Below are 23360 nucleotides of genomic sequence, written 5' to 3'. Positions count from 1 at the left end.
GTTCCAGCTTTTCTCTCTTGGCTTCTCACTTCTGGCCAAGATCTTAGCACAAAAAACCTTGTTGCTATCACTAACCCTAAAGGCTGCAGTTTTTTAAAAGGCCATTATTACCTGATTGGTCAAGACATATTTTTTCAGCTCATTTCTGGGAGGTTTTTGGATGATGTTTGGGCTCAGCATTAAGTCACTTCTTACCAGTCACAGTCCAACTTTGAAACAATACTGATTCAAGACCTGATGAATGGTCGGTAGATTTTGAGATGAAAGACAAAGTTTTGAGTTCTCTAGGCCTAGAAGTTGTTTGGGAATGCACTTTTGGAGACAGGGCTGTTTCAGGCTCCTACAAGCAAGACTGATGCTTGGTCACAAAAGCTCATAATAAGAACTGGTCAAATAAGTAGGCAAGACTGACAAAGCTGGGTATAGAAGCAGAGGACTCAATTCAGATGCCAATACGTTGGTATCTAGTGCCACTGGAGATGCCTTAAGATAGCTCTGATATCCATGTAGAGCTCACAGATACAGCACAGAACCTGCAGGAATCCTTTTCCTACTGGAACAGCAGGAGGTCAGGTAAGATACCTTAGGGCACCCTGAATGTCAAGAGGTTCCTATGTGTGGGCAGCTGAATCAGTCCTTAGAGCTCCTGTGAGTATCATAGAAGCTAAATCAGATGTAGACACCTAAATTTAGGTGTCTTGTAAGATGGTCCCACCTGAAATCACTTGCCCAAGGTCACAAAGTTAATAGCCTCAGAGCCAGAAGCAGAACCCTGGTCTTGCACCTAAATGGGTGGAATGTGGCTGCTATGGCTGTGCACCAACTGCAGGTCACATTCACCACACTCCTGTGAGATAGGCAAGTTTTCCTTCTGCTCTACAGATTTGGAAACTGAGGCATAAAGAGGCTGAAAGACTTTTCTGAGAACACAAAGTTTGCTTCATATATCATATGTAGAATAATTAAACTGAAAAGTCTATGCTGGTAAAATTAAAATAAGACCATAATTCATACAAGAGCTGCTGTAATCTTCCAGTCCTATGCATAGAGACAGGCTGCTCAGTACCTCTGCCAAAAACTTTCTTCCTGTAATCTGTGCTAAACCTTCCAAGGTCTGTGCAATTGGTTGCATGGTGTATAAGTGAGGCAATCAAGAAACAGAATTCCTGTGCCAGAAGGAGCTTCTTCCTTCAACTGCTTCACTGTGCATCTTAAGGGCTTCTGTTTGCTCTAAATAGATATGTGTTTGGATTTTATCATGCACAAGAGCTTTGTGGACTAGACCCAAATACGCTGAAAAGTTTGGTTATGTTTTCAGAGTGTTTTAATGATGGTTGATTGTCACCTGAAATCACTGTATTTCTCCCGAAACATATATGAGCTGGTAATTGCATATTAGCAAAACAGTCATTCAGTTATTATTCTGTAGGAAATTCTATTGCTGTAAAAACATCTATTGTGTTACCCATTGTTGAGAGAGTACTCATAAAACCAGCTGTTACTTATTTCTGTTGTTAGCAATTGAAAGCTGATGTGATTTGTTAAAGAGTGAAGTAGGGGAGATTACATGAACCTCCCTTGACAAATATGCTCATGAAGATGCTGTTTCAGAAGTCCAGAGCTTTCTTTGGAGGACAGTCTTGCCAAGGAGCAAGGTAATGCTTCATCTGCTGGTAGTGTTGACAATCTGATCATGTCCTTGAACTTCTCATGACTTAGGTACGCTCACCCTAGGAGGGGTGTTATCCCATAAGTGGCTTTAGACCTTGTTTAGCAAGAGTGCAGATGTAGATGAGCTGAATGAGAGATTTGGGGGGGTTTGCCTGCCTTCCTGTGCTGTGATGTCTGCAGCTCTGACACTTACATCTTATTGAAGCCTTTTTCCAGCTCCAGGACTCTCCATGCCAGATGAAGCTGGTCAGGAAAGTGCCTCCTGAGATGTATGCTGCAAACTAGTGGTGTACATCTTCCTTTGGACTTTGTCCCCAGTCAGGTAGCATAAGTTTCATACATAAGTTACAAGTAATTTTAAATATCTGCACATAAAACATTACATATGAGTGCCTGCATGCATAAAACACTTGAGAGGTTTGGTTCAGTTGAACACCACCAAATTCACTTCATAGACAATTTAAGTTTTCCACGGGCCAGGTATGTGCAAGTTTTAGAAGGTTTCTGGCCTCCTCAGATCTTTAAATGTGTGCTGGTAGTTAAGTTTGTGGTGCCTTAAGTGGTTAGATATTCTCTGACCCAGCTTGAAATTCCTGCTGCTATTATTGGTGTGTTGTTGATTTCAGCGGGCTGTTGATAGCACTTGAAGGTGTGTTCTGCTGCAGAAGAGATCTTGTCTTTCATTGGTTTCACTATCACCCCATGCATCCCTGCCATTTACAAACTGATAAAGTCAGTTTGATTGGTAAACCTAGTCATTTTTTTTTCAGGCAGACTTGTTGTTGCTTATTGGTGTTGTATAAGTGTGGCTTATACTTTTGTAACACTGTGGAAATGAACATAAATCAGATACTGGATCTGAGACTTTCCTGCCCTATAGGACTTGGCCTGGATTCAGTGGATAACTGAAATAATAAGACACTAATGGTTTGAGGATTGGAAAAGTAAAAAGTAGGTCTTAAATTTGATGTAACAGCTTGATTAATAGCAAGCAGCAGTTCTCATTTTTCAAGCAATTTTATCTATATTAAAAGAAATTTTTTAGGTGGGTAAGTAATTTTGATCTAAGAGTTAGTCAGATTGCCCACAGCTACAAAGAACATTGCTACAAGAGATGAGGCTAGAAACTGGTTTGGACTTCAGAGGTGTACCACAGTACATCTCCTTTGTATGAAGTGTAGATAGGAAAAGCAAAGCACCCAGGCCTGTCAGATCTGATTAAGCCTCTGCTGTGGTGTTGAGAGCATCACTGTGATTTAGCCGGAATATCCAGGTGAAACTGGCCCGCTGCTCCTTGTCTTTCTTGAGTACTGAAACAAGTCTGTCTTGTTAATTTGTGCTTTTAGTACAGTTTTGTTTGGAAGGAACAGAAATCAGAGGATCAAATAACAAAAACTGCATTGTCTTAGAAACTCTTGGAACTGTTTTACTGTTGGTATTTGTTATAATGATTTTGTGGCAAACACCCATGGTATATGCAGGAGATATCCAGTTTTTAAAATAGTTAGAATATGTAGTCTTTTAAATCTGATTGACTTGTCTGATCTGTCAAATATTGTACATAACTGAGTTGCTTATTACTATGGCTGTCATCCATGTTCCTGCACTACCCTTTTTTCTTGACAAGTCACTGAATGAAAAACCCAATTCACTTTGGCATTCAGAGCTCCCCTAACACCATTTCAGTGAAGGAGCAATGTTGGGTTTTTTTTCTATCGAGTTTTTTCTGAAACTGAAAGCCCCAATGGCTTTTGTGTGTGGTCCCCACAGAGCTGCCCTCACAGTTGTACTAACATCCATCAAAGGACACTCCCTCTTGGAGTGTAAAAGTACCATGTTACTGATGTCATCTCTCCATCTGCCAGCTGTGCTAGTGAACATCTGCAACAGTACCACCGGGAATACTTCAGGAACAGGGCTGGTTTTAAAAAATGAAATATGCTTCATGGTATTTTTTTTTTTATTTCAGTTTACGTGAACAATAAGATACTTTGCCCTAAATGGAATGTGTTTGTGAAAATTCACTTCAGCTGAATTTTTTTCACCAGGGTAAAAAAGTTTGATGGAAAAGTTTGTGTCTGTAATTCTGAGTCTTATACATCAATATAAATAGCTCAACAAACATTAAAGTTACCAGATAGGAGTAATAAAATACAGTCCCGTCTACACCTAATAGATAGAAAGGGCTGGTCTGATGTATTACCTCCGTTGATTCACACAGATAAATCGCTGAACCTTTTTAAGGATTTGGGCACCAAAACTTTAGAAATGAAACCTGTTGGCTAATGAGCAATTAAAAAATTCGAGAAAGGGTCTTTATAGGAAGCTCTGCAAAAAATGGTGTGTAAAGTTCATTATCATTGTCTCCCTGAACCAACAACAACCTGGATCAACAAAAAACCCACCCATATGATACCAAAGGTCAGTCAAATCTTCTCCTAAACTGGGTTGCCTTTCTGAACGCCTCACCCCCAAAATGCAAAGCCTACACCCGAAATGCCCTTTTCCAAAAGTATCTGTGTAATTTCTTTCATAGTTTCCACAAGTCATGGAAACAGAGTAGTTGTCCAGCAGCATCAACAAGTGATGTGTTTCAACAAAAGACCCACCATGTGGTATGTCTAATTATCCTGCTTTCAAAAGCTTTTCTTTGGTGGTTTGCCCTTCAGAAGTGCTTGTGATGTATCTGGTGACAGACACAATGCAGTGGTACAAAGTAGGATGCTAGCCTCTTTTTTTTTTTTCAGAGTTCTGCTAATAAACTGTGCCCACTGGGAATATAAGAGGACATATCTACACCCCAGGTGCAGGAACACCTCAGGTGACCAAGCAGAACCCCATTGCTTGGCTTTGTGGTGTTTCTCGGTGGGAGAGAGCCAGGGTGCTGGTTCTGCATTGGTACCTCCCCATGGGACTAAATCACAGGCACTGCAATTACTGACCTGAGCCCCTGCTGACTAAGGCGCTCTGTGTTTTTTCCTTGATATGGTTGCTGGAGATCACACAGGGGGAAACCTAGTATCACTGTCAAACTCCTCAAAATTTTTTCATATATCTTTAAAAACTGTAAATGTGACTCCCCCAGGGATGGAGGCTGGATGTGAGGGGGTGACTCCAGCTGAGTTTGCTCTGCCTTCCCTGAGTGGGTGAGTGTTCCCACCATTCTCCACTCCCTCATTTTGTGGTTTGGATGTATTTTGAGTGCACAAAAGGCTCATTGACAGCCCCTTATGATGGGCTGAAGGAGTGCCCCAAACAGACTGTTTTCCAGGGTCTTGTCCAGGCATGAGACCTCATCTTTTACTGTTTGAAAAGCTGTCATGACATGTCCTGAAGAAACCTGTAGAAGAAATGCTGGCCTGGTTCCCACTTGGCCAGGCTCTCACGTGTGACACTAAAGGTCAGTGGTTCACTTCTGCGGAATCCCAGTCCTCTCCCGCATTCTTTTTCTTCCTCTTTCAAGTCCCCTAATCTGATAAATCCCGTGGGGAGAGGCAAGAGAGTGAGGGGGAGGAGTACGTGATGTAACCTCCGCTCTGGCAAAGTTACGAGACCACACCGCGGTGCCTGCAGCTCGTGGGGGCTTCATGGCGGGTACTGCGGGGCGACTCTGAATCGCGCTTAAGAGGCGTGAAGATCCACCACGTCCGTGTGAGACCCGGCAGGTGACGTACTCGCCTCACGTGCGGAGAAGAAAGCCGAGCGTGGCGTCTGCTTAACGGCAGCTTCTCCTTTTGCTGCCTGCCGCCTGCACCCGCGGCGAGAGGAGCAGCGGCTGCGTGCCGAGGGCACCCTGAAGGAAGGGAGGTGCGAAGCCAGCCGCACCGCAGGGGTAAGTCTGTTCCTGCTTTCCTGGGTTTTCCAGTTCGTTACAGGCTGATGGTTTGGGAGGAAGCAAAGGGAGCGGGGTGGAGTGATCTGGAATGCGTATGGATTGTTTGAGGGCATGTAACCGTATGAAATCCCTGTTGGATTGACTCTGAGCCAGCTGATAATCACCGACTAATCTCTCTGCTGGCAGATTCTGCCTGGATTACAAGGGTGTGTGTCTCTGTGTCAGGATGCATATGAGACATGCTTGTGCTGAGGGTTTCTGGGTATGTGTCAGAGAAACACACCAGAAAGGGGTTTGACTGCCACGATTGACTGCAGGAGAGAAATTTGGTGCAAATATGCTTCTGTCACTGACACGGTGCTGTGTGTGCAGTTGCATGTCAGGCTGTGAGGTCTGCAGGCAGGGAGGTGTAGATATAGCAAGTTTTGTTGCTTGTTATGTTTTACCGGAGTAAATCTGTATACAACTGGGATACAGCAAAGCCTTATTAATTTTAATGGGTTTTATCCAGACGTGCAAAGTCAAAAGTGCAGTTGATAAACAGTGCTAGGCATGCTGTATGCATTTGTAGTTCTAGCAGAACTATGTGGTCTGGGTATTAAGAAACTGTTTATATTCATAAGGCTCCTTAAAACACATTTATACTAGTACAAGAGGCCTTATAGTCAAGGTCAGGTTGGATGGGGCTTTGAGCAAAAAGTGGATGGTGTCCCTGCCCGTGGCAGGAGGGTTGGAACTAGATGATCTTTAAAGGTCCCTTCCAACACAAACCATTCTGTGATTCTATGATTATATTAGGCTACAGTTTTCCCTGCCATGTAATTCACAAGCTACTGTGCTGCAGGGACCCAGTGGGCACAGGAGAGTAGGGGACAGGTCCAAAGGAGGTGTGGGTACACTTATACTCAGCAGTCCAAGATGTCAAAAGAGAAAATGTGCTTTCCTCAGTACAAGGAGGAGATGAAACTTGGAGGAAGCTGGTCCTGTGTATTTGCTAATGAAGAGAACTAGGGCAGATAACACAGCTGTTGAAAGTAACTGCAGTAAAGTGTTTTCTAGGTGAACTTCCAAATCCCATTGAAAAGGTCTCCTTGCTAAAGGGAAGAGGAGGAGCATCATGTTATATATGAGTATTCTTTTAATATACTATATACAGAATATATACAAGATAAAGCAAAACAAACTTAATGTGTAAACAGGGCCTCAGCCAAATAACCAACATAGCTCACTTCACATCTCTGCAGTTGCAGCAGTACTGAATGCCAAACTGCCTGCTAACACTGTGAATCTCCAAGAATGCCTGCAGAAGAATGCAGTTATGCCACCTGGGGTGTGTCCTTGCATGAATGTTGTGCCTACAGTGCTTTAAAAAAAAATCACGTGATTGATTTCCCAACATGGTATCTTGCATGCAGCTTCTCAGAGTATTTCTAGAGGTAAAATGTCAACAGAATATCAAAATCTGGAAACAAGCTAAATAGCTAATCATTAGAGGGGGATTCTCTTCCTTCCTTTTTTTCAACATGACTAATCTTGGTCCAAAACTTCAATTTCTACAGAGCGCAAACTATTTTCTTTTCATTAGCTGTAGTCCTGAGCCTTTGTCTAAGGAGCTGCCTTATTCAGGACTCAGTCAAGGCTAGGATAAATGGGGTTAATCTGATCCTGGGAGTGCTAATTTTAATTTCTTTCCAGAACTTGTGATGGCTTCAACTTGGCAGAAAACTTGGGAATTCTACAACTGGATCCTTGAAAGTGGAGGTAAGTAGAGAGATGCTGTCTTAAATAGGAATTTCCACATAAATATCATGATCATGAAGAACAAACCTAGAAGGAACATGATCCTCATATAAGCCCACATTTTTTCACTAGGCAGATATTCACTTTTCCTTCCCCATGATCATGAACTTCTTTGAAGTCTTGAAATGTAACCTGGGGACCCTCCAGCTGGATCACAGTAAGGATTGAAGGGATGGGAGATTTCCCCTGCCCATAGTGGGGAACTCTCAGCAACTTTGTTCACTGTACAATGGGCTCTGACAGGATGATGAATAACATGAGCTCGGGATTGCCTGTTAAGTCTGGAATATTCAAGAAAGTGAATTTTTTCAAATGCATATTCATGTGTCATATGAAAGCTTAGTAGACCAAAGAGTTAATACTTTGAGGTTTAAACTCCTTGTGATGCCAGTAAAACCTATTATCAAATGAAATATTGGCAGAAACCGCTCCTCAGTGTTTGAGATTTGATGTTTTGCACTTAGGAGTCTTCAGATCTTCAATAGCTAGAGGTTCTGCAGGTCCACTTTGGTCCCACAGCGCTCTGTTGGATCCCTGGAGTTAAATGTAAGGAAAAGCCACAAAACGGCATGAAGGTGAAATGGCAAGCCTGTGTTGCGTGGTGCCTCTGATAGGAGAAGGATATGGGGCATAGTGCTCAGGCTGTAAATGTTTCAGGACTTGAATTTCAGGAGAGAGTCTAAATTGGGATTCAGGACTTCTGATGGACTGTTAAATCCAGAAGTGGAATATCAAAGAGCTCTTGATACAACCCATAACAGGAATAGTAAAGGATTGGCAGGTTTAGAAGGGATGGGAATTAAGTCCTGTGGACAGGGGCGGTGTTTTATAAAAATAACCCGAGGCCCATGGGCTCACCAGTGAGCCAAGGGCTAAAATTCAGTAGAGGACTTCTGCAGGGATCCTGGGGCTAGAATAGCGAGAGGGGTCTGGGGCTTGGGACTGGCAGGTCAGGAAGCAAAGGGAGATGCTGAGGGAGTTTAGCAGAGCACTGACCACATTGGGAATAGGAGAGGAAAGCATGAATGGAGAACTGGGATGTTTTTGCAGATATAATGTATCCTGCATTTCTGTGTGCCAGGGATGAGGCAGGATTAGGCGGAGGTGGCATGACAGAAAATTTGTTGAGCTTCCCTTTCCTGCAGGACTGAAGAGTAGTTTCAGCAGAGAGTAGTATTTTGTCATTTCCCAGTGAAGTGGCATGCTTTTAAGAGAGTCTGCCCTATAAGTAAATATAAAAATAAAGGGGTGGGGAATTTCAGATGTCCTGAGAAATGTGGGACAGGAAGGAAATTGCACCAGTCATTGAAACTATTTATTTTTTAGCTGTAAAGATTTACACTCCTGAAGATCCAGGAACTGTTTGGTTTGCTCCCGTGCATCCCTGCTGCATGTGTCTTGAACTTCTTCTTTCGCCCATGTGTGGGATTATCTTGTAGCCTGTGATGAGAAGTCCAGCTCATGAGAGGGAAGGTCTGCTCACTACTGTGCTGCAGAAGGCTGGTGCTCAGCAGAGCAGTCTTCTAGGTACTACAGTTCCAACTCGAATGCCATGCTAACGCCTTTTAGCAGAGTCTGGCGCATGGAGTTCCAGGGTAGGAGAAGGACTGTGGTACTGCTTTGTACAGACACACGAGATACTAGTTTTCTTTTTGCTAGAAAGTGTGCCGCAGAGAGCATGCTGAAGGGAAGTAATTAAATATATCTGCCGTACAGTGTATGGGATGTGCTAGCTTTGCTTGTTTTCCTTTTCAGATCCAAGGACAGACCCATGGCCACTGGTGCACTCTCCGTTTCCAGTCACACTTCTCTTTGCCTTCTACCTCTTTGTCGTGGCACTGGGTCCCTTCTATATGCGTCAGCGGAAACCACTGAAGCTGCGAGGCCTGCTGGTTGCCTACAATCTCGCCATGATGACATTATCAAGCTACATGTTTTACGAGGTGAGGAGACAGGATTGGCTCCTAGGTAAGCATCTGGGCAGTGTTTGAAAGCCAGAGCCATTTTAACAGCTTTTGCTGACAGACTGTAATGGAGAGAGTGGGAGCCAACTTGGATATGTCTACGTTTTGCCACAAGCGGAGCAGTATTGCCCTGTTGAAAGCGTTATTTCCAAAGCATACCTCATTTCCTCCTATTTCTCAATCTTCCTCTCATTCGTAAAATTAACATTGAAAGGTTCGAGAATGAATGCATTGAAAGTTGAGATTTCCCTGGTAGACACAGAGAATATGGATGATGCGGAACCTCCTCATTTTGTCTTAGGCTTGGCTGGTGAGGGACCTGTCTCTGAGAATGAGAACTGCTTTTCCAGACTTATGCAGTCCTCTCCAAGAGTGCCAAGCACACTGCAGCTTCCTGCTGCCGAAAGTGTTGATGACATTGTTTTCTTCTTGTTCTCAATGCATAAGCCTTTCTACAAGCCTTTCCCTAGTTTATGTAGGCCACTGAAAACTCTTCAAGGGAACATGGCTGAATAGGTTTGAAAAACATTCTGATGTCGACAAATTTACCCTTTTAGTTTATAACACAGTTGTTACATTTAGTTAAAGCAAATTGCAATTTTGGGGGGCAAATACTGCTCTATCTGAGGACAGGTATGAAAATTGCTTGTCTGTGCTTGATTGTTCAGTTATACTGGTTACTTGGTCTAGTTTTTGTCTTTCCAATTAATAGGCAAATGCAACCAGCCAAAACAAAGCAGAACGGGGTCTTTGCAAAGGAAAACAGTGTATTTTCAGGGATATTCTGAAGCCTATAATTCACTATTCCTGCTGAAGCATTTTTGAGCACTCCAGTCATTATATAAAGAGTTACAAATATGCCCAGATTGAATTTTCTTTTTCAGATTCCAACAAGGAAGTACTTTTTTTTTTAGGTTTTTACTATTTGCTTAGCTGTATAAATTACATGGATTTTCTGTCAGTGAGTACTATATTGAGACCCTATTACCTTAGCATTAGTATGTACATCTTTTTGGAACAGATGGTGTTGAACAGAAAATGGATATTTATTGCTTTTCTTTTGTTTCAGTTTCTGGTAACTTCAGTCTTGGACAACTACAGCTACCTTTGTCAGCCAGTGGATTACAGCCGAAGTGAACTAGGAATGAGGGTACAGTTCCATACAAAGCTTGCCTTATGCCCTTCTCCTCCCATGGGTATGCAGATTGTTTTGCTCATAAATAGCAACTCGCATGCCTAAGAAGGCTTTTACTCCAGTTTGCTTGTAAATCTTTTTCACTAAATTGTCTACTTCAACAGTTGCACTTTGCTTTAGTTCTCTAAATTAATCATCTCAGTCAACACAGCCATCTAAGTTCCCTTTTTCAGCACTGGTGAGAGGGTGATCTTGCAATCTGGAGATAGATGTCTAGTACAGATACTGCAAATTACCTCTGAAATATACGTGACTCTTTCCATTGACTATATAAGGATTCTGGGTGATCACTACCAAAGAGAAAACCAATCTTTATATCCTCAACTTTGCAGGACAAATCTTACTCAACATTTCTTTTAGCAGGGGGATTTGGCTAGAACTATTCCTTGCTTGGCCATTGCAGGGAGGTTTGGGTCCCACCAGCTTCACCTTTCCAAAATGCTACATGAGTTTTTTTTCTGTTTGAATTCAGAGCTATTATGCTTTGCTTCCACATATAACCAGACTTTGAACAGATGCAAGCATGGATATTAGTTTTTCAGTTTTTCACATGTTGCCGTCAGGCTAGAAACAGTTTCTGAGCAGCTCACCCTTGCCTTGTCAAAGAGCAAGCAACTTAGCAAACCAGTCATCTAACCAGCCAAAGCAACCCCAAATACCTTTCCTCCCACCAGACCACCACTCCTTCCTGAGCTCCCACCCTGAAAAAACAACAGCCATAAAGGAGTCCCCTATTTTTTCCCCTTTGCTGTCAATCCCAGGTGAGCAGTGTACACATAGTGCACAGTTTAAAATCTCAGGCAGTGAGGCTGTGCAGTGATTCTTTGAGGTCTAAGAGCGTTTCCTTGTGCTGCCCAGCAGATGGCAAGAGTGTGTTGGTGGTTCTTCTTCTCCAAAGTCATCGAGCTGCTTGACACGGTAAGGACAGCTTGCTTCGGCTCCATAGCGGGACTGGTGCTGTAAATAAGTCACTCCCTTGTCAGAATGGGGCAGGGTGCCAAAAGCTAATGTCCTCGGTTGATCCTATATTGATTTGGTTGATGCTTTTCAGTAAATGCTGTTTTCACATGTTCTGCTCTGCCTGTTTGTGGGAATAAGGCTGATACTGTTAAAGAAGAGGGCTCAGCTTCAGCGTGCTGGTCTTTAACAGCGTGTGGCCTGCAAATGTCCAGCACCACCACTGGATATCATGCTGCTAGGCTTCCTCAAAAGCTCCTTTCCAGAAGAAAAGAATCGCTGCTGTGCAGTTTGCCTGCCTCTGTCACAGTGGTTGTGCACCTTTACTTCCCAGCACCCCTCCCACGGGGGGGCATTCCCTCCTAACCACAGTGCTATGGGAGAAGCTTTAACCTTGGCTACTGCCAGATGGTCCCCCAAAATCTTAGTTACCAGTTGATTAAGGCTGCCAGACAGGATCTGCCATTGCCTGTCTGGCTGAATAATAGTGGTTAGTTGGGCAGTAAAGAAACTGCAGACGTACGTGTCCTGGTATTTTTGATGCCAGAGATTACCCCAGAGTTGTGTATTAAAGGTTTGTGTCCCATGTGAAATTGAATGTTCACCTGAAGACAGTGCCATTTTACAGCTTGTTTTCACGTCTCCTCCTGTACTATAAATGAAGTTACTAAATGACTGAACCGATAAGGGAATCCTACCTCTCTGCTTGGTCAGCAGGAGTAAGCTGTATCCTAGCCTAAGACTTCACAGTCTAGTGCTCTTTGGGGTATAAGTTGACAATGCACTGTCTGAAAAGTGAATCGGCACATGGAGCCTTCCTAGGCCTATAGCCAGTGGGTTGACCAATCCTCTCTCTGTTTTCATCAGCAACAAAAGCAGCTTTTTGCCAATCCTGAGTCCCTGAAAAGCAGATTCACTTTTTGTTATGTGTGTGCATGTGCATGCTGAAATACAGCGACCTGACACATATTCATCTGCCAAAACCATTCTCTTTACTAAAGCAAATTCCAGAAGGGTTTGGGCATTCAACACAGCACTTTTTCTGTGGATCATTGTCTGGTACCAGTAAACATCTAACCTATGTCCTGAAAAGGACCAGAGCCAAGCAGCTGCAAGCTGTATGGGAGCTCAGTCAGGGTCTTAGATGTGTTCTCTTTGGACCTTGGGACCTGCATCCAAAGGTAAAAATAGTTGGGGCTCTGTGGATGAAACTTGGCCTTCCAATTCCTCCCCATTCCAGATAATATCTATCACATGTGTTGAATTTCACCAGTTTTTATCAACAGCAGAGGAAATGGGTTTGGGAGATTCAGAATCATCATTAACTATTTTTATCACTTTTTAGTGTAAAATCTTTTGTCTAAACATATCAACTCAAGATTTTCCGTTGTCTGGCTTCTTTCAGGTTTTCTTTATTCTGCGGAAGAAACAAGAACAGGTGACTTTTCTGCATGTGTACCATCATGGCACTATGCTCTTCAACTGGTGGTCAGGGGTCAAATATGTGCCTGGAGGACAAGGTATGCTTCTGTAGACACCTTGTGTTTCAGTTTTTCTTGTGCTTTAGAGATAGCATAAACAGTGCAGATGGGCTGACTGGCAGGTAGGAAACTCACCTAATTCCAAAGGTGTGAAAAACACGTGTGTTTCAGTTGATACCATCTGCTCAGCTCTTTGGGCTATTTAGACTGCTATATTCACTGCCTCATCCAGAATGGGAATGTGCCAACAGAATGCGTCCAAACAGAAACAATAACATCCTATACAAGGTCTATGTCTATCTCCATACAGAGCAGCGCTCCCTCACTCCCTGTTCAGCTGGGCCTGGTGCAGCAGCCTGGGTTCTGGCTCTGTCACCTGCTCTGACCATGTCCAGCCTAGTCCTCACTCCCTTTCTGGTCTGTATCCAGACCACTTCTCCTTTTCACTCCACTGAAAGAGATGCACCTAGGTACTAAGCCACTATAGGTAGGCCCTATACACGATGCTGGGGTATTCTTTTTTGGGATGCTATTTTGGCTACGTGGCCTTGACACCAGAATGGTATGAAAAGCTTAGGTCAGAAGATCAAGAAGTCTCTCTTCTGCCTTTGAAGCTCTTCTCTGTCTCTGAACACTAGATATGGGATGGATATATGCTGAAAGGAGAAGGGAGAATATGATAAGCTTCCTAGGTGGAGTCTGAATTGAAGGTTCATGAACAGGGCTGATATGATGTATTTTGAAAGCATCATCATAGTGGCTGTGAGCTCATCACAGGGTTAGTATTGAATGGTTCGTGTGTCTTGTTCACGCTGACTTCTTTACTCCTCAGCCTTCTTTATTGGGATGCTAAACTCCTTTGTACACATCTTCATGTACGGCTATTACGCCCTGGCCAGCCTGGGACCACAGATGCACCCTTACCTATGGTGGAAGCGTTACCTAACCATCATGCAGCTGGTAATTAGTTCCACGTGTTCATCTCTGCGCTTCTGTGTGTCATGTGTGATGGCCCCTGCTGCCTGTCTGTGTCCCCTCACAGGCTCAAGTCTTTTTGTTGGCTGCCTGTGGAAATCATCATGTCCTTAAGTGTCCTCATGTACCACTATGAGAGGTGAACTGATTGGTGACCTGCTCTGAATGCTACTCTTGGAAAAACTAGCAAGAGGTCTTCAGTGACCACATCAACTAATAAGCCCCCACCTTTTTAATGGGAAGGAGAGAGGAAAAACTAACAATTAGGCTTCTCCCTTTTTTGTTGTATATGGCAGCCTTTTCCCCTCTGGAGCCCTGAAAACACGGCTTGATTTTGAGAGGTGTGGGGCAGTAACTTGGGGAAACTTTGGATTCTTGGTAGGGCGGGAGATTGGGCAGCCTTCATTCTGTTTCTTCAAAAAGGAAGAGCATGTCTAACTGCAGGCAAACAGGGTTGAGTTAAGGAAAAATGTGAGGTTTACTCTTTCTGGAGAGAATCCCTTTGGATTTTCTTTCCCTCATCTCTGAAGAGGTGACAAATCCTGACAACCCTGTGGTTTTTCAAAGATACAGTATAAAAGCAATGTTCCAGACAAGGACAATAATTATAGTTAAGCATGTGTGAGAGTTAATGCCACACAAAGAGACATTATGCAAACAAAGTATGCTGTTACCAGAGAAGAGGAGGAAAAGCTAGGGTATATGTAAAATAGTGGTGCACTGGAGGCTGGTCCAGAATTCTTATTTATCCTGAATGGCGAAAGCAGAACAAGAAAGCATTGCATGAAATGAAAAGGTGTTTGTAATGCAAAATATAGCACAGGAAATCAGTTTTTATTTCACATACTTTCAGTAGGTAGAACTCATTGCTTCAGGGTATTGAGACAGGTGACGTAGTAAAATATAAAAAAAAAAAGTATTAAAGTTGAAATGAATAAAAGTAGCATCTGTAATTCTTCTCTGTGAGCTAAAATACAAATCAAAATTGTTATGGGTATAACAATCTGATTACCACTGGGGAAGAGGAGTATGTCACCTTTAGTTTCCATATTCCAGGATCTCAATTACTGGCCCGTGGCAGAGAAGTGGCACAAGGGCAGCAGTCTGCTCCTAGGCAGGAGAGGCTGGATTCCAAACCTGCTCCCTGCAGCCTTGGGCAAGCCTCAATGTTTGGTGGACACATGACACCCTTCCATGTTGGGAAAACACTGTTGGGCTTGAAAGACAAGTTTTTCAGTGATGTCAGGAGAGGCAAGCAGGTGATACTCTGGGTTGAGGGCACTACTAGTATCTTGTGATACTCTTTATGATGGCCCTAATGGTCAGCTGAGGTATGTCTCATGTAGGTTCCCTAATCTGGCTGCTGCTTTTTTTTTTTCCCCCCCTCTTCCAGTGCCAGTTTGTAGCCATTGCTGCTCATTCTTCCTACAACCTCTTCACAGAATGCCCGTTCCCTGATGGTTTCAACGCTGCAGTCTTCCTCTACATTCTCAGCCTCATTGCTCTCTTCCTATGGTTCTACTATCAGACCTACATTAGGGGAAAGCAGGAGAAGCTAACTTAAAGAAAATCAGAGGAGAGTGAGCGCAGTCTGATGAACTTGCACATTCTCAGCTGCTTCTAACGTGATTGCATGAAGAAAATGTATTTGGGGAGCATGTGTGAGGCTTGTGTGCAGACTTCACAGTTGCCTTCAAATATCTCAAGTTAGGAGGAAAAAAGGAATGCCATAAACTCAGGGATTAAGGTATTGAGGAGCACACTTAATTAAGCTGATGCAAAGCCAAGCCAAGTAGTCCTCAGCATAGCAGCCTTTGTAAAATTAGTGCCAGATCTCCTTCCCTTCCATCTGTTAGCTCAGTTTGCAAGGTCTAGCATTCAACCATGACTCCTTGGCTTATTTCTTAGGCTATAGAGGGTTTCTTTGCATTCATAAGACCATCTCAGCTTACTGTTCTGTATCAGGCAGGGTCAGGTGCCTTCAGCCTTGAGAGCAGTGTCCAGGTAACAGCAGCAGCCAGGAACTCACTGGGATGGCAGGATGCACTCACCTGTACACTGCGTCCCAGCCTTTCCCATTAGGGAAGCTCTCACTAGGACAGGGGTGAAATTATGGCTATATCATCCTGATGGTTTAACTTTATATTAGCATAAGCATGAAGGAAATTGGACATTATGTTGTCCAACTGGACAGGTGCTTCTGTTCCTTCACTGTTCTGAAGCTAAAGAAGGCATTATTAGCACTTTCATCCTAAGAAAGACACTAATGCAGTAAGAATCATCATGTACCATTTTCTGGAATGCTTATTTGCCTTTGGTTGCTCTCATAACAATAGAGAGCTTTTAATGCATGAAGACTACTTGGCATTGCTCCTTATAGATGCCATATTTTTTGATAGAATAGATTGAGGATCCCTATTGATATTTTTTTCCTCCAATTTGTTGCTGTTATTTTAAAATTGTTCTTCTCATCAAAGATAAATTTTACACCACCATAAGCAACCACCCCCACTTCCTAATTGTACACGTATTAATACAAAATGTATAAAGTCAATTCACTGGCTAGTGCAAAGCTGCATAGCTCCATTGACTTTAGTACATCACTTATTGGCTTCTTTTTTGCTCCTAAATAAATTACAACTAGGATTTGGCACTTATATTCATCTGCAGGTGGTTAAATACTGTTAAAGTTTTGATCTGGTAGTGCTTTGAAAAATCCTAAATTCAGATTTTAAACTACAAAGTGGTATTTATTTATTTATTACGTTCTGCTTTGTTGATTAAAACACAAGTATTTTGGAGTAGTGATTTTTTCACAGTTGAAACAAAGCTTTTGAAGAGCAGCATTGGAATTAGTAACATGGTGCATTGCCATTGCCAAGCCAAATTCACCTCAAATGTAAAGAAGTCTAACTCCTCTGGGAACGTCCAGAGGATTAGATGCCACCCTGAACCTAGCAAATGGATGTACACAAACCTGTATGCTCTATGCCAATCTGGAGTTTAGTGGCTATGCAAAATAAATGCAATCTCTTCATCGCCCGTCTGTGTTCATATGCCAAACCTTTCCTTTAGCTACTACATGCGCATGTGTAAGATAAAACAGTATTCTTCCATTCCTTGCCCTCCTCCCCTTCACATACATACACAAAGGATTTGCTTACATTACCACAATGATACATCACAAATGTTATTCCATTGATTTGGAGTAGTCTTTCTTATTTTCACTGGTGAGTATGAAAAGCATAGCAGGGCTTATTTTGTATGTGTGTGCTACGTGCTCTGTCAAATATTTTTCCATGTGACTTACTATATAAATTGTACTGCTTTTGCATACTAGACTGCTACTTTTGTTAGAGCTTTAATAAACCTCTGGGTGGGTCCTCCATTCTTCCCTTTGGTAAGGCAGGAAAAAAAAAATTTGCTGTGTATCTAACATACTGTATTCATGTTGAGGGCTTCCCGAGGTCTCTCCAGCACTGAAGACTTAGTGCAAGTAAAGCTATTTCATTACTCCTGTCCACCGAACAATTCACTTATGGCCCTATCCTGCTTAAACCATCAGTACATTTGGCCCCCTAGTTTCATGGTAGAGCGTACTTTCCCACAGCTGGCTAAATTATCTGTGCTTCCAAAGAAATCTAATGAATTTAGCTCTTTTTCCTATATGTGAGGGGATCATGATGTCTCAACCTCGGTTTGCCCTCACATAAGCTTTTTCAGATTGCAGTTACTAATTTCAAGGGCTTCACTAATAATTTTATACCAGAGTAACTATCACGTATTTTGATTTTTTTTCCTTGTCATTCATAATTCATGACTGCTTAAAAATTAGAAATGCGCAGGAAATTTGGATGAGCTTACTCAATGTTTTTGTGAATCCACTCCTTTTTAAAATATATAAATTTGTAAACATGTCATTTAGCTTTTCTTAAGCAGCCTATGCAGCTTAATTTGTGTCTGTGTATGAGAGAGCTTACTGCAATGGATTCCGGACTGTGACTGGCTGGTAAAAAAAAAAAAAGCCAAAGTGTGAATTTGCTACCTGATCACTTGAAGTGACTGATCATCTAAATCACGTGCTATTGTAACTATTTGTCCTAGACATGTAACCTTTGTTCTATCTATTCCTGTCCCTCTTCCTCACAGCCTGAGCAAGTGGCCTGATCTTACACTTTTGAATTGGTAAGAGCTTTTTGGCAGTGTGACTTCAATGGCCATAGGATGAAAATGAAGTATTTTCAGCTGGGTGATAAGGAGGGATTAAGTTTGCCCAAAAACACCACGCTTTGCATACAGAAATAGATATTGGTATGGAGCACAGCCATTACAAAAGCATCGATGCAAACAAAAGTCACTTGTGAGAGTATTTGCGCTAGCAGCGAAGATAAAATTGCATAGGTGTAGCTGAGTGGCTCTGAGGTCTTGATTCTTTGCTCCTTCAGGTTGCACTTGTCTTCATTCTCCTGTTTTAAATTGGGTTATCACAGTCGGTACTCTCCGCTTGGGGCATCCTGTTGCGACAAGAGCAAAAAGCTAGGAGTAGAGGTACGTGCTCCTGGAAAGTAAAAGAGAATAAAGGCACAGACTGAGATTTCCCCTTTAAGATCAAGTCCCTAGAGTTAAAGATTACATCACAGTAATGCACTGTAAGTCAAAAGGGCTGGAAATTATAAATTGCAATTTTGGATGATTCATGCTGTCTGGCAGAGTCCAAAGCTTTGAGGGTGAATTGAAAATATCCTGTCGCAGCTGGATTTATAAAAACCTCTGGGCCAAATGCTGATTCCACCAATATCAGTGACAAAGCCTGCAGATTTCACTGGAAACAAGATGGCACAGCTGTGTGAAAAACAATGCACTCAGCTACATGGCCTGGTTTGCTTGTGAGCAAACTGGGGTGTTGTTCAAGCTTAACAGATGACTTTTAAGGGGCACAGTTGTGTGCAAGTCTTCCCCTTACAAAATGGGGGTCATTGTATAGTCTTAGAGTAGTTTACATTCACAAGATGTAGAGCATAATTTAAGTAGTCTGTTTAAATGAATAAGCTTGATGTCTGGTGGTGCTCAGCATCTTTCCTGCTGTTGAAGTCAATGTAAATTATGGATGTTCTGATCAAATTACTTTTGAATTAACCAGACCATTTACTCAATGCTTACTTTATCTCTGAAGATAAATGAGAGGGATTCTCTTTTTAATCAAAACAAAATACAGAAAAGAAAATCAATTACTATTTAATGTTTTTTTCCATCACTGTGTGATGGAAAGTTTCCAGAGGAACTTGGGCTTAAAACTGCAAGACAATATAAAATGCAGAAACATGGTTGGGTTTTAATGATTGGACTTTTTTATATACTATCAGAAAACATAGCAGTGTGTGTTTTTTTTAAAAAGTCAAAATAATTACTCTAAACAATTAAGCAAGCAAAAGTAGAATACAGTAGTTTTCTTTGTATTATAAATAAAAAAAAAAATCTGTTGATACAGATGTAAAACACCTCCAAGCCAAACATTTAAAAAGATCAGCCGACCCTATATATAGACCAGTGTGAATTTGCTGAATTCATTAATGAATAACTTTGTGGATTAGGGCTTGATAGATGGAGTGCTCGCATCCAGATGTTTACTGTGATTTGTCAATGGCCTTGTACTTAATCCTCCTGAACAGGAAATAGGAGTCTTTTCTCTGGGGTCTCCCTTGGGGACAGTGGCAGTCTCTCTCTCCGGCCTGAATCATCTCAACACAGGATCAGGCTGCTGGGGAATTAACTGAGTGGAGGAGGCACGGATTTGCCTTTAACTCCTTCAGTTTCTTCTCGGCTTCGGATGACTTCCTCACCATCTGCCATGATGGGAATGTTATTTAGTCAACACATGGAGAAGGAAAAAAAAGGAGTCACCCATGCCACCCCACAAGGCAGCTGCTGCTCCTGCTATGTAATTGCATGTATTGGGTGCTGTTCATCAGCCCGTGACAGCTTAGATCAGCCAGTTGCATCTATCCCAGTACCTGAGAGCAGGGGGAGGCCAGTGCAAAGCTGAAAATGCAGCAGCTGATGGGAGGCAGTTACAGAAGTCTCATACGTGGTGCACGTGATGACACAGGTCTGAGCACAGGCGTGTATTATTCATGTCCCTGGCACGATGGCTGTACAGGGTGTAAGGATATAATCCTTCTTTTCTCCCCATGTAAGGTAGCAGTGGGGATGCAGCCTGTCTTTAGGTGAAAGATAGAATATCTCTAGCTTGGACAGTATTTCTTCTTTTGCAAAGCTTGTATGAGCCTCTCATAGGTGCTAGCTGGCAAAGTAGGGCGTCTTAAAAGAAGCACATTTAGGCAGCCCCTTGATGTTGCCTGACCAGGGGAGTCCTGTTTACTAGCCCTTTGTCGAGTCTCAGAAGAAAACCTGCATATGAGGCTGTGGGATAAGCCGTTAACGGTGCTGTGTGGACCAGATGGGGCGTGGGGAAAGCAATATCCCAGTCAGAGGGCATGACCACAGGTGTTATAACTGGATTAGAAGAACTGCGTGGCAGTGGGTGCTGGAGAGAATGCTAAGTTTTGGTGTGGATGTGCTAGAGCGTACGGGACTGCGTGCGTGTGCTCGGGGTAGAAAATACTTTTTCTTAAATCGCAAGTACGGGGACAAATAAATTCTTTGTCAAGGAGTGCCTGGTTAAAACATTAGTAGCACATCTCAGTGCTTGATATGTCCCACTATTCTGCATGTCATCTTTTCTCCCTAGCACCTTGGCTTTCTGCTGGTAGGGCTGCTTAGGAAGGTGTTCAGAGTCTTTTCACCACACTCAAAAAATTAAAGATGCTAAACAAGAATTGCCCTTGAAAATTCCCTGCTTGGAGTAGATGTTTCTTCCCTTTTTAACATCAACCTCCTACTTTCTCTTCACCCCTTTCTCACCTCTTCCTTTGTACCCACATATACAGATACCATACCAGATTCTCAGAATTGTTAAAGCTGCAAAGAAAGTAGTAATATTCTACGCAAATGCTATACAGAGCAGCTGTATTTTCCTGCTATATCAATTAATAACGTACATTTTCTTCTTAGGGTTTTCAGTGAGGCTTTCAGCAAGATGAATGCGGGCAAGCCTGTCTTTTTCTCCGCACTTTAGCATAATGCCATCTGCCTGCAAATTCAGGATGTGAACACTGTGCAACACAACATTTAGAAGGGCTGGAAACTTGGGTTTTAATCAAGGGAGAATTTAAATTCAGCGCAATCTCTCCCAGGCGTCAGAGAAGCGCTGCTCCTTGTTGTTGATGAAGGAACGGCAGAATGGATACAACCGTTTGAGAGGCAGCAAATTTACTAGCCCTCTGTGCGCTTTCTTCTGCTCTGTGCGATGCCCACCATCGGCCCCTGTAGGCTGTGTCCCCAGAAAGCCATCTGCCATGGTCCTGAGGATGCTTACTGTGTGGGGGAATTTTTGAAAGTGCCTCTAGGATTGAGAAGGGAAGTGTAGGAAGAGGGTTGAGAATGGATGTGGGGTTTTTATGAGGGGTGCTTGAAAGATTGGGGAGAGATCCATGATGGTTAGCACGTGTATGTCCCTTTAGGGGGCTGGGGTTTGTTCTCGGACTCATCTAATGCAATGACAGGTCACGGGGCGGTTGCAAGCAAAGGCAAAACGTAACCCTTGTGGGAGGAGGTCCTTGGAAGGGGGTTTTGCAGATGGGGAGAAGGGCGTCTGTGTTCAAACACATGCAGGAACAGCAGGCTGAATGAAAAAAGTACAGAGGTGAGGGAGCAGGCACAGGTGCTGGCAAGTCCTCTGTTTTATGTTGTGTTACTGGTTATATTTGTATGCAGATGAAAGGACAGTTGAGTGTCCGTGGATGCCTGTGACTGGCCCTGTGAAAGGGATATACTCACGGAGCAGACGCCAAAGGCATTTGCTGCGATAGGCAGGTGCCGCTGTCCCTGGGGTTGCAAGTTATTAATTTTGACGGCGTTGCCTCCGGGAGATCTATATGAACTTGTCTAGGGATGTTTCCTCTTGAAATAAATGATTATTCCTGAGGTGAGGTTTGGAGGGAGAGTATCTTGCATTAGAGGAGCTGACAGAGACGGAAAAACAGAATCATTTTCCCGTGTGTAAGCCCTTCCTCTGGTTATAATCCCTGACGTGCATTGGTAACAGATCAGCTGTTATTTGTTTGGGTGCCCAGGTGTGGTGGGTTGACCCAACAGACCAGGTATGTCTGTACTGTTGCAGAGTTTGCTAGTCCCAAAGGGTATTATACTACGTTTTGCAGGTTTGATACATTATTCTGTTAAATAACTGTAAATCAAAGGGCCATTATTTTCAAAGGGCTGCTCCAGAAAACATACCTGTAGTTTTGCTTCTAGGAATTTCTTGTGAGAATGAAGTGGTCCTTTACTTCACCGGCACGGTGGCAAAACAGGTCAGTGATTCTGTGCTCAGAGGTAAATTACAGAACATACCGTGTCATGGGGAAATCACCACTTACAGTAACCATTTAGTATAATTATGGTTTTCTATTTTGGCACTGTTTTTAATATCTTTGGGCATGTTTCATACACAGAAGTAATGTTTTAAATTAAGTGAAAACCCACTAATCCCAGTGAATCTAGGTAAACTGTTTGATGGAGGTATGAGCACCAGCACAAGGATTCGGTAAAAATGTCACTGCGCTGATGCCAACTGGAAGGCAAAATGGTTTTTCACTTAATTTAGTATTTTTTAATACTTGATTTTGTTAGAAATCCAGAAACTCCGCAAGAGCGGAGTGGTATACATACGTATAAAGTTTTGGTCCTACAGTATTTGTATAGGTATTTAGTATATTCCCCTGTAGACCTTGAATAGAATAGATGAGTTTATGGTTTGAATATAGAAAATAAGATCTTGGCATTGACTGTATTCCTGAACTGTAACTGAAGTCATTGTGTAAAGCTGCTTCAATTCCTCTTCTCTAATAAACTGTGCATCTACCCAAATGTTATTGGCCTTGGATGCGGGTTTAAGAATGCATCAAAGGGAAAGTAGGGTCCCGGTTTGCAATTGCTAACGTGAAGGGAGCCTGGCAGAAATGTTGTCGTCTGCTGGCTTCGGAAGCACCTTTTGGAGCTGCACCAATTCCGCGATAAACTGGGAGGAAGAGGATGGGGGGAGAGCAAAGCAAAGCGGAAAAAAAAAAAAAAAAAATACCCGCTCCCTTTGTTCTCATCACGATGCGGGAGGGAGGGGGGGACACACGCCAAGAGGCGCCAGGAGTCCCCGGGGCTTTCGATTCTCGTTTTCGTTATAGGTGAGTGGGGGTTTACAGCCTGAGCCCTCCCTCCCTTGCGCGCAATCCCTTTAGCGAGTAATCCACGCGTGGGCGGGGGGCCCCACCCGAGCACCGGTGCCCAACCTCCCCGCGCCCGTCCTTCCCCCTTCTCAGGAGCGGTCCACGGCCGCGAAGCCCTTCCGCACCCCCGTGGCGCGGCGGTCG

General features: G+C 43.0%; 1 protein-coding gene across 7 annotated transcripts; it reads left to right on the top strand.

Annotated features, from left to right (window-relative positions):
* The first annotated feature begins 3437 nt into the window (after positions 1 to 3437).
* LOC128142956 (elongation of very long chain fatty acids protein 4-like) lies at positions 3438 to 22863 on the top strand. 7 transcript variants are annotated; one of them, XM_052789699.1, is made up of 8 exons: positions 3438 to 5503; positions 7202 to 7267; positions 9062 to 9249; positions 10340 to 10420; positions 11327 to 11383; positions 12828 to 12942; positions 13736 to 13863; positions 15272 to 17105. In XM_052789699.1, exons 2-8 carry the CDS (start codon positions 7210 to 7212, stop codon positions 15440 to 15442), a joined length of 798 nt encoding a protein of 265 aa, XP_052645659.1. In that variant the 5' UTR covers positions 3438 to 5503; positions 7202 to 7209; the 3' UTR covers positions 15443 to 17105. The 7 variants fall into 7 exon arrangements, with proteins under 7 accessions (XP_052645659.1, XP_052645667.1, XP_052645661.1 ...); XM_052789707.1 differs by lacking the exon at positions 15272 to 17105 and adding an exon at positions 20950 to 22863 and having other exon boundaries at positions 3438 to 7267; XM_052789701.1 differs by having other exon boundaries at positions 3438 to 7267; positions 15321 to 17105.
* Positions 22864 to 23360: the final 497 nt, after the last annotated feature.

This window comes from Harpia harpyja, chromosome 6 (assembly GCF_026419915.1).
Source record: "Harpia harpyja isolate bHarHar1 chromosome 6, bHarHar1 primary haplotype, whole genome shotgun sequence".
In the NCBI taxonomy this organism is placed as follows: Eukaryota; Metazoa; Chordata; class Aves; order Accipitriformes; family Accipitridae; genus Harpia; species Harpia harpyja.
Note: the sequence above shows the minus strand (reverse complement) of the source record. Positions and strands in the feature narration are given on the sequence as shown.

What these genes read in the sequence shown, in the direction of transcription:
- LOC128142956 (XM_052789699.1), top strand. Translation starts at nt 7,210, where the DNA reads ATGGCTTCAACTTGGCAGAAAACTTGGGAATTCTACAACTGGATCCTT. An exon ending in CTGGATCCTTGAAAGTGGAG is followed by an intron (nt 7,268 to 9,061) that starts GTAAGTAGAGAG and finishes TTTCCTTTTCAG; the next exon opens with ATCCAAGGACAGACCCATGG. An exon ending in TCATCGAGCTGCTTGACACG is followed by an intron (nt 11,384 to 12,827) that starts GTAAGGACAGCT and finishes GGCTTCTTTCAG; the next exon opens with GTTTTCTTTATTCTGCGGAA.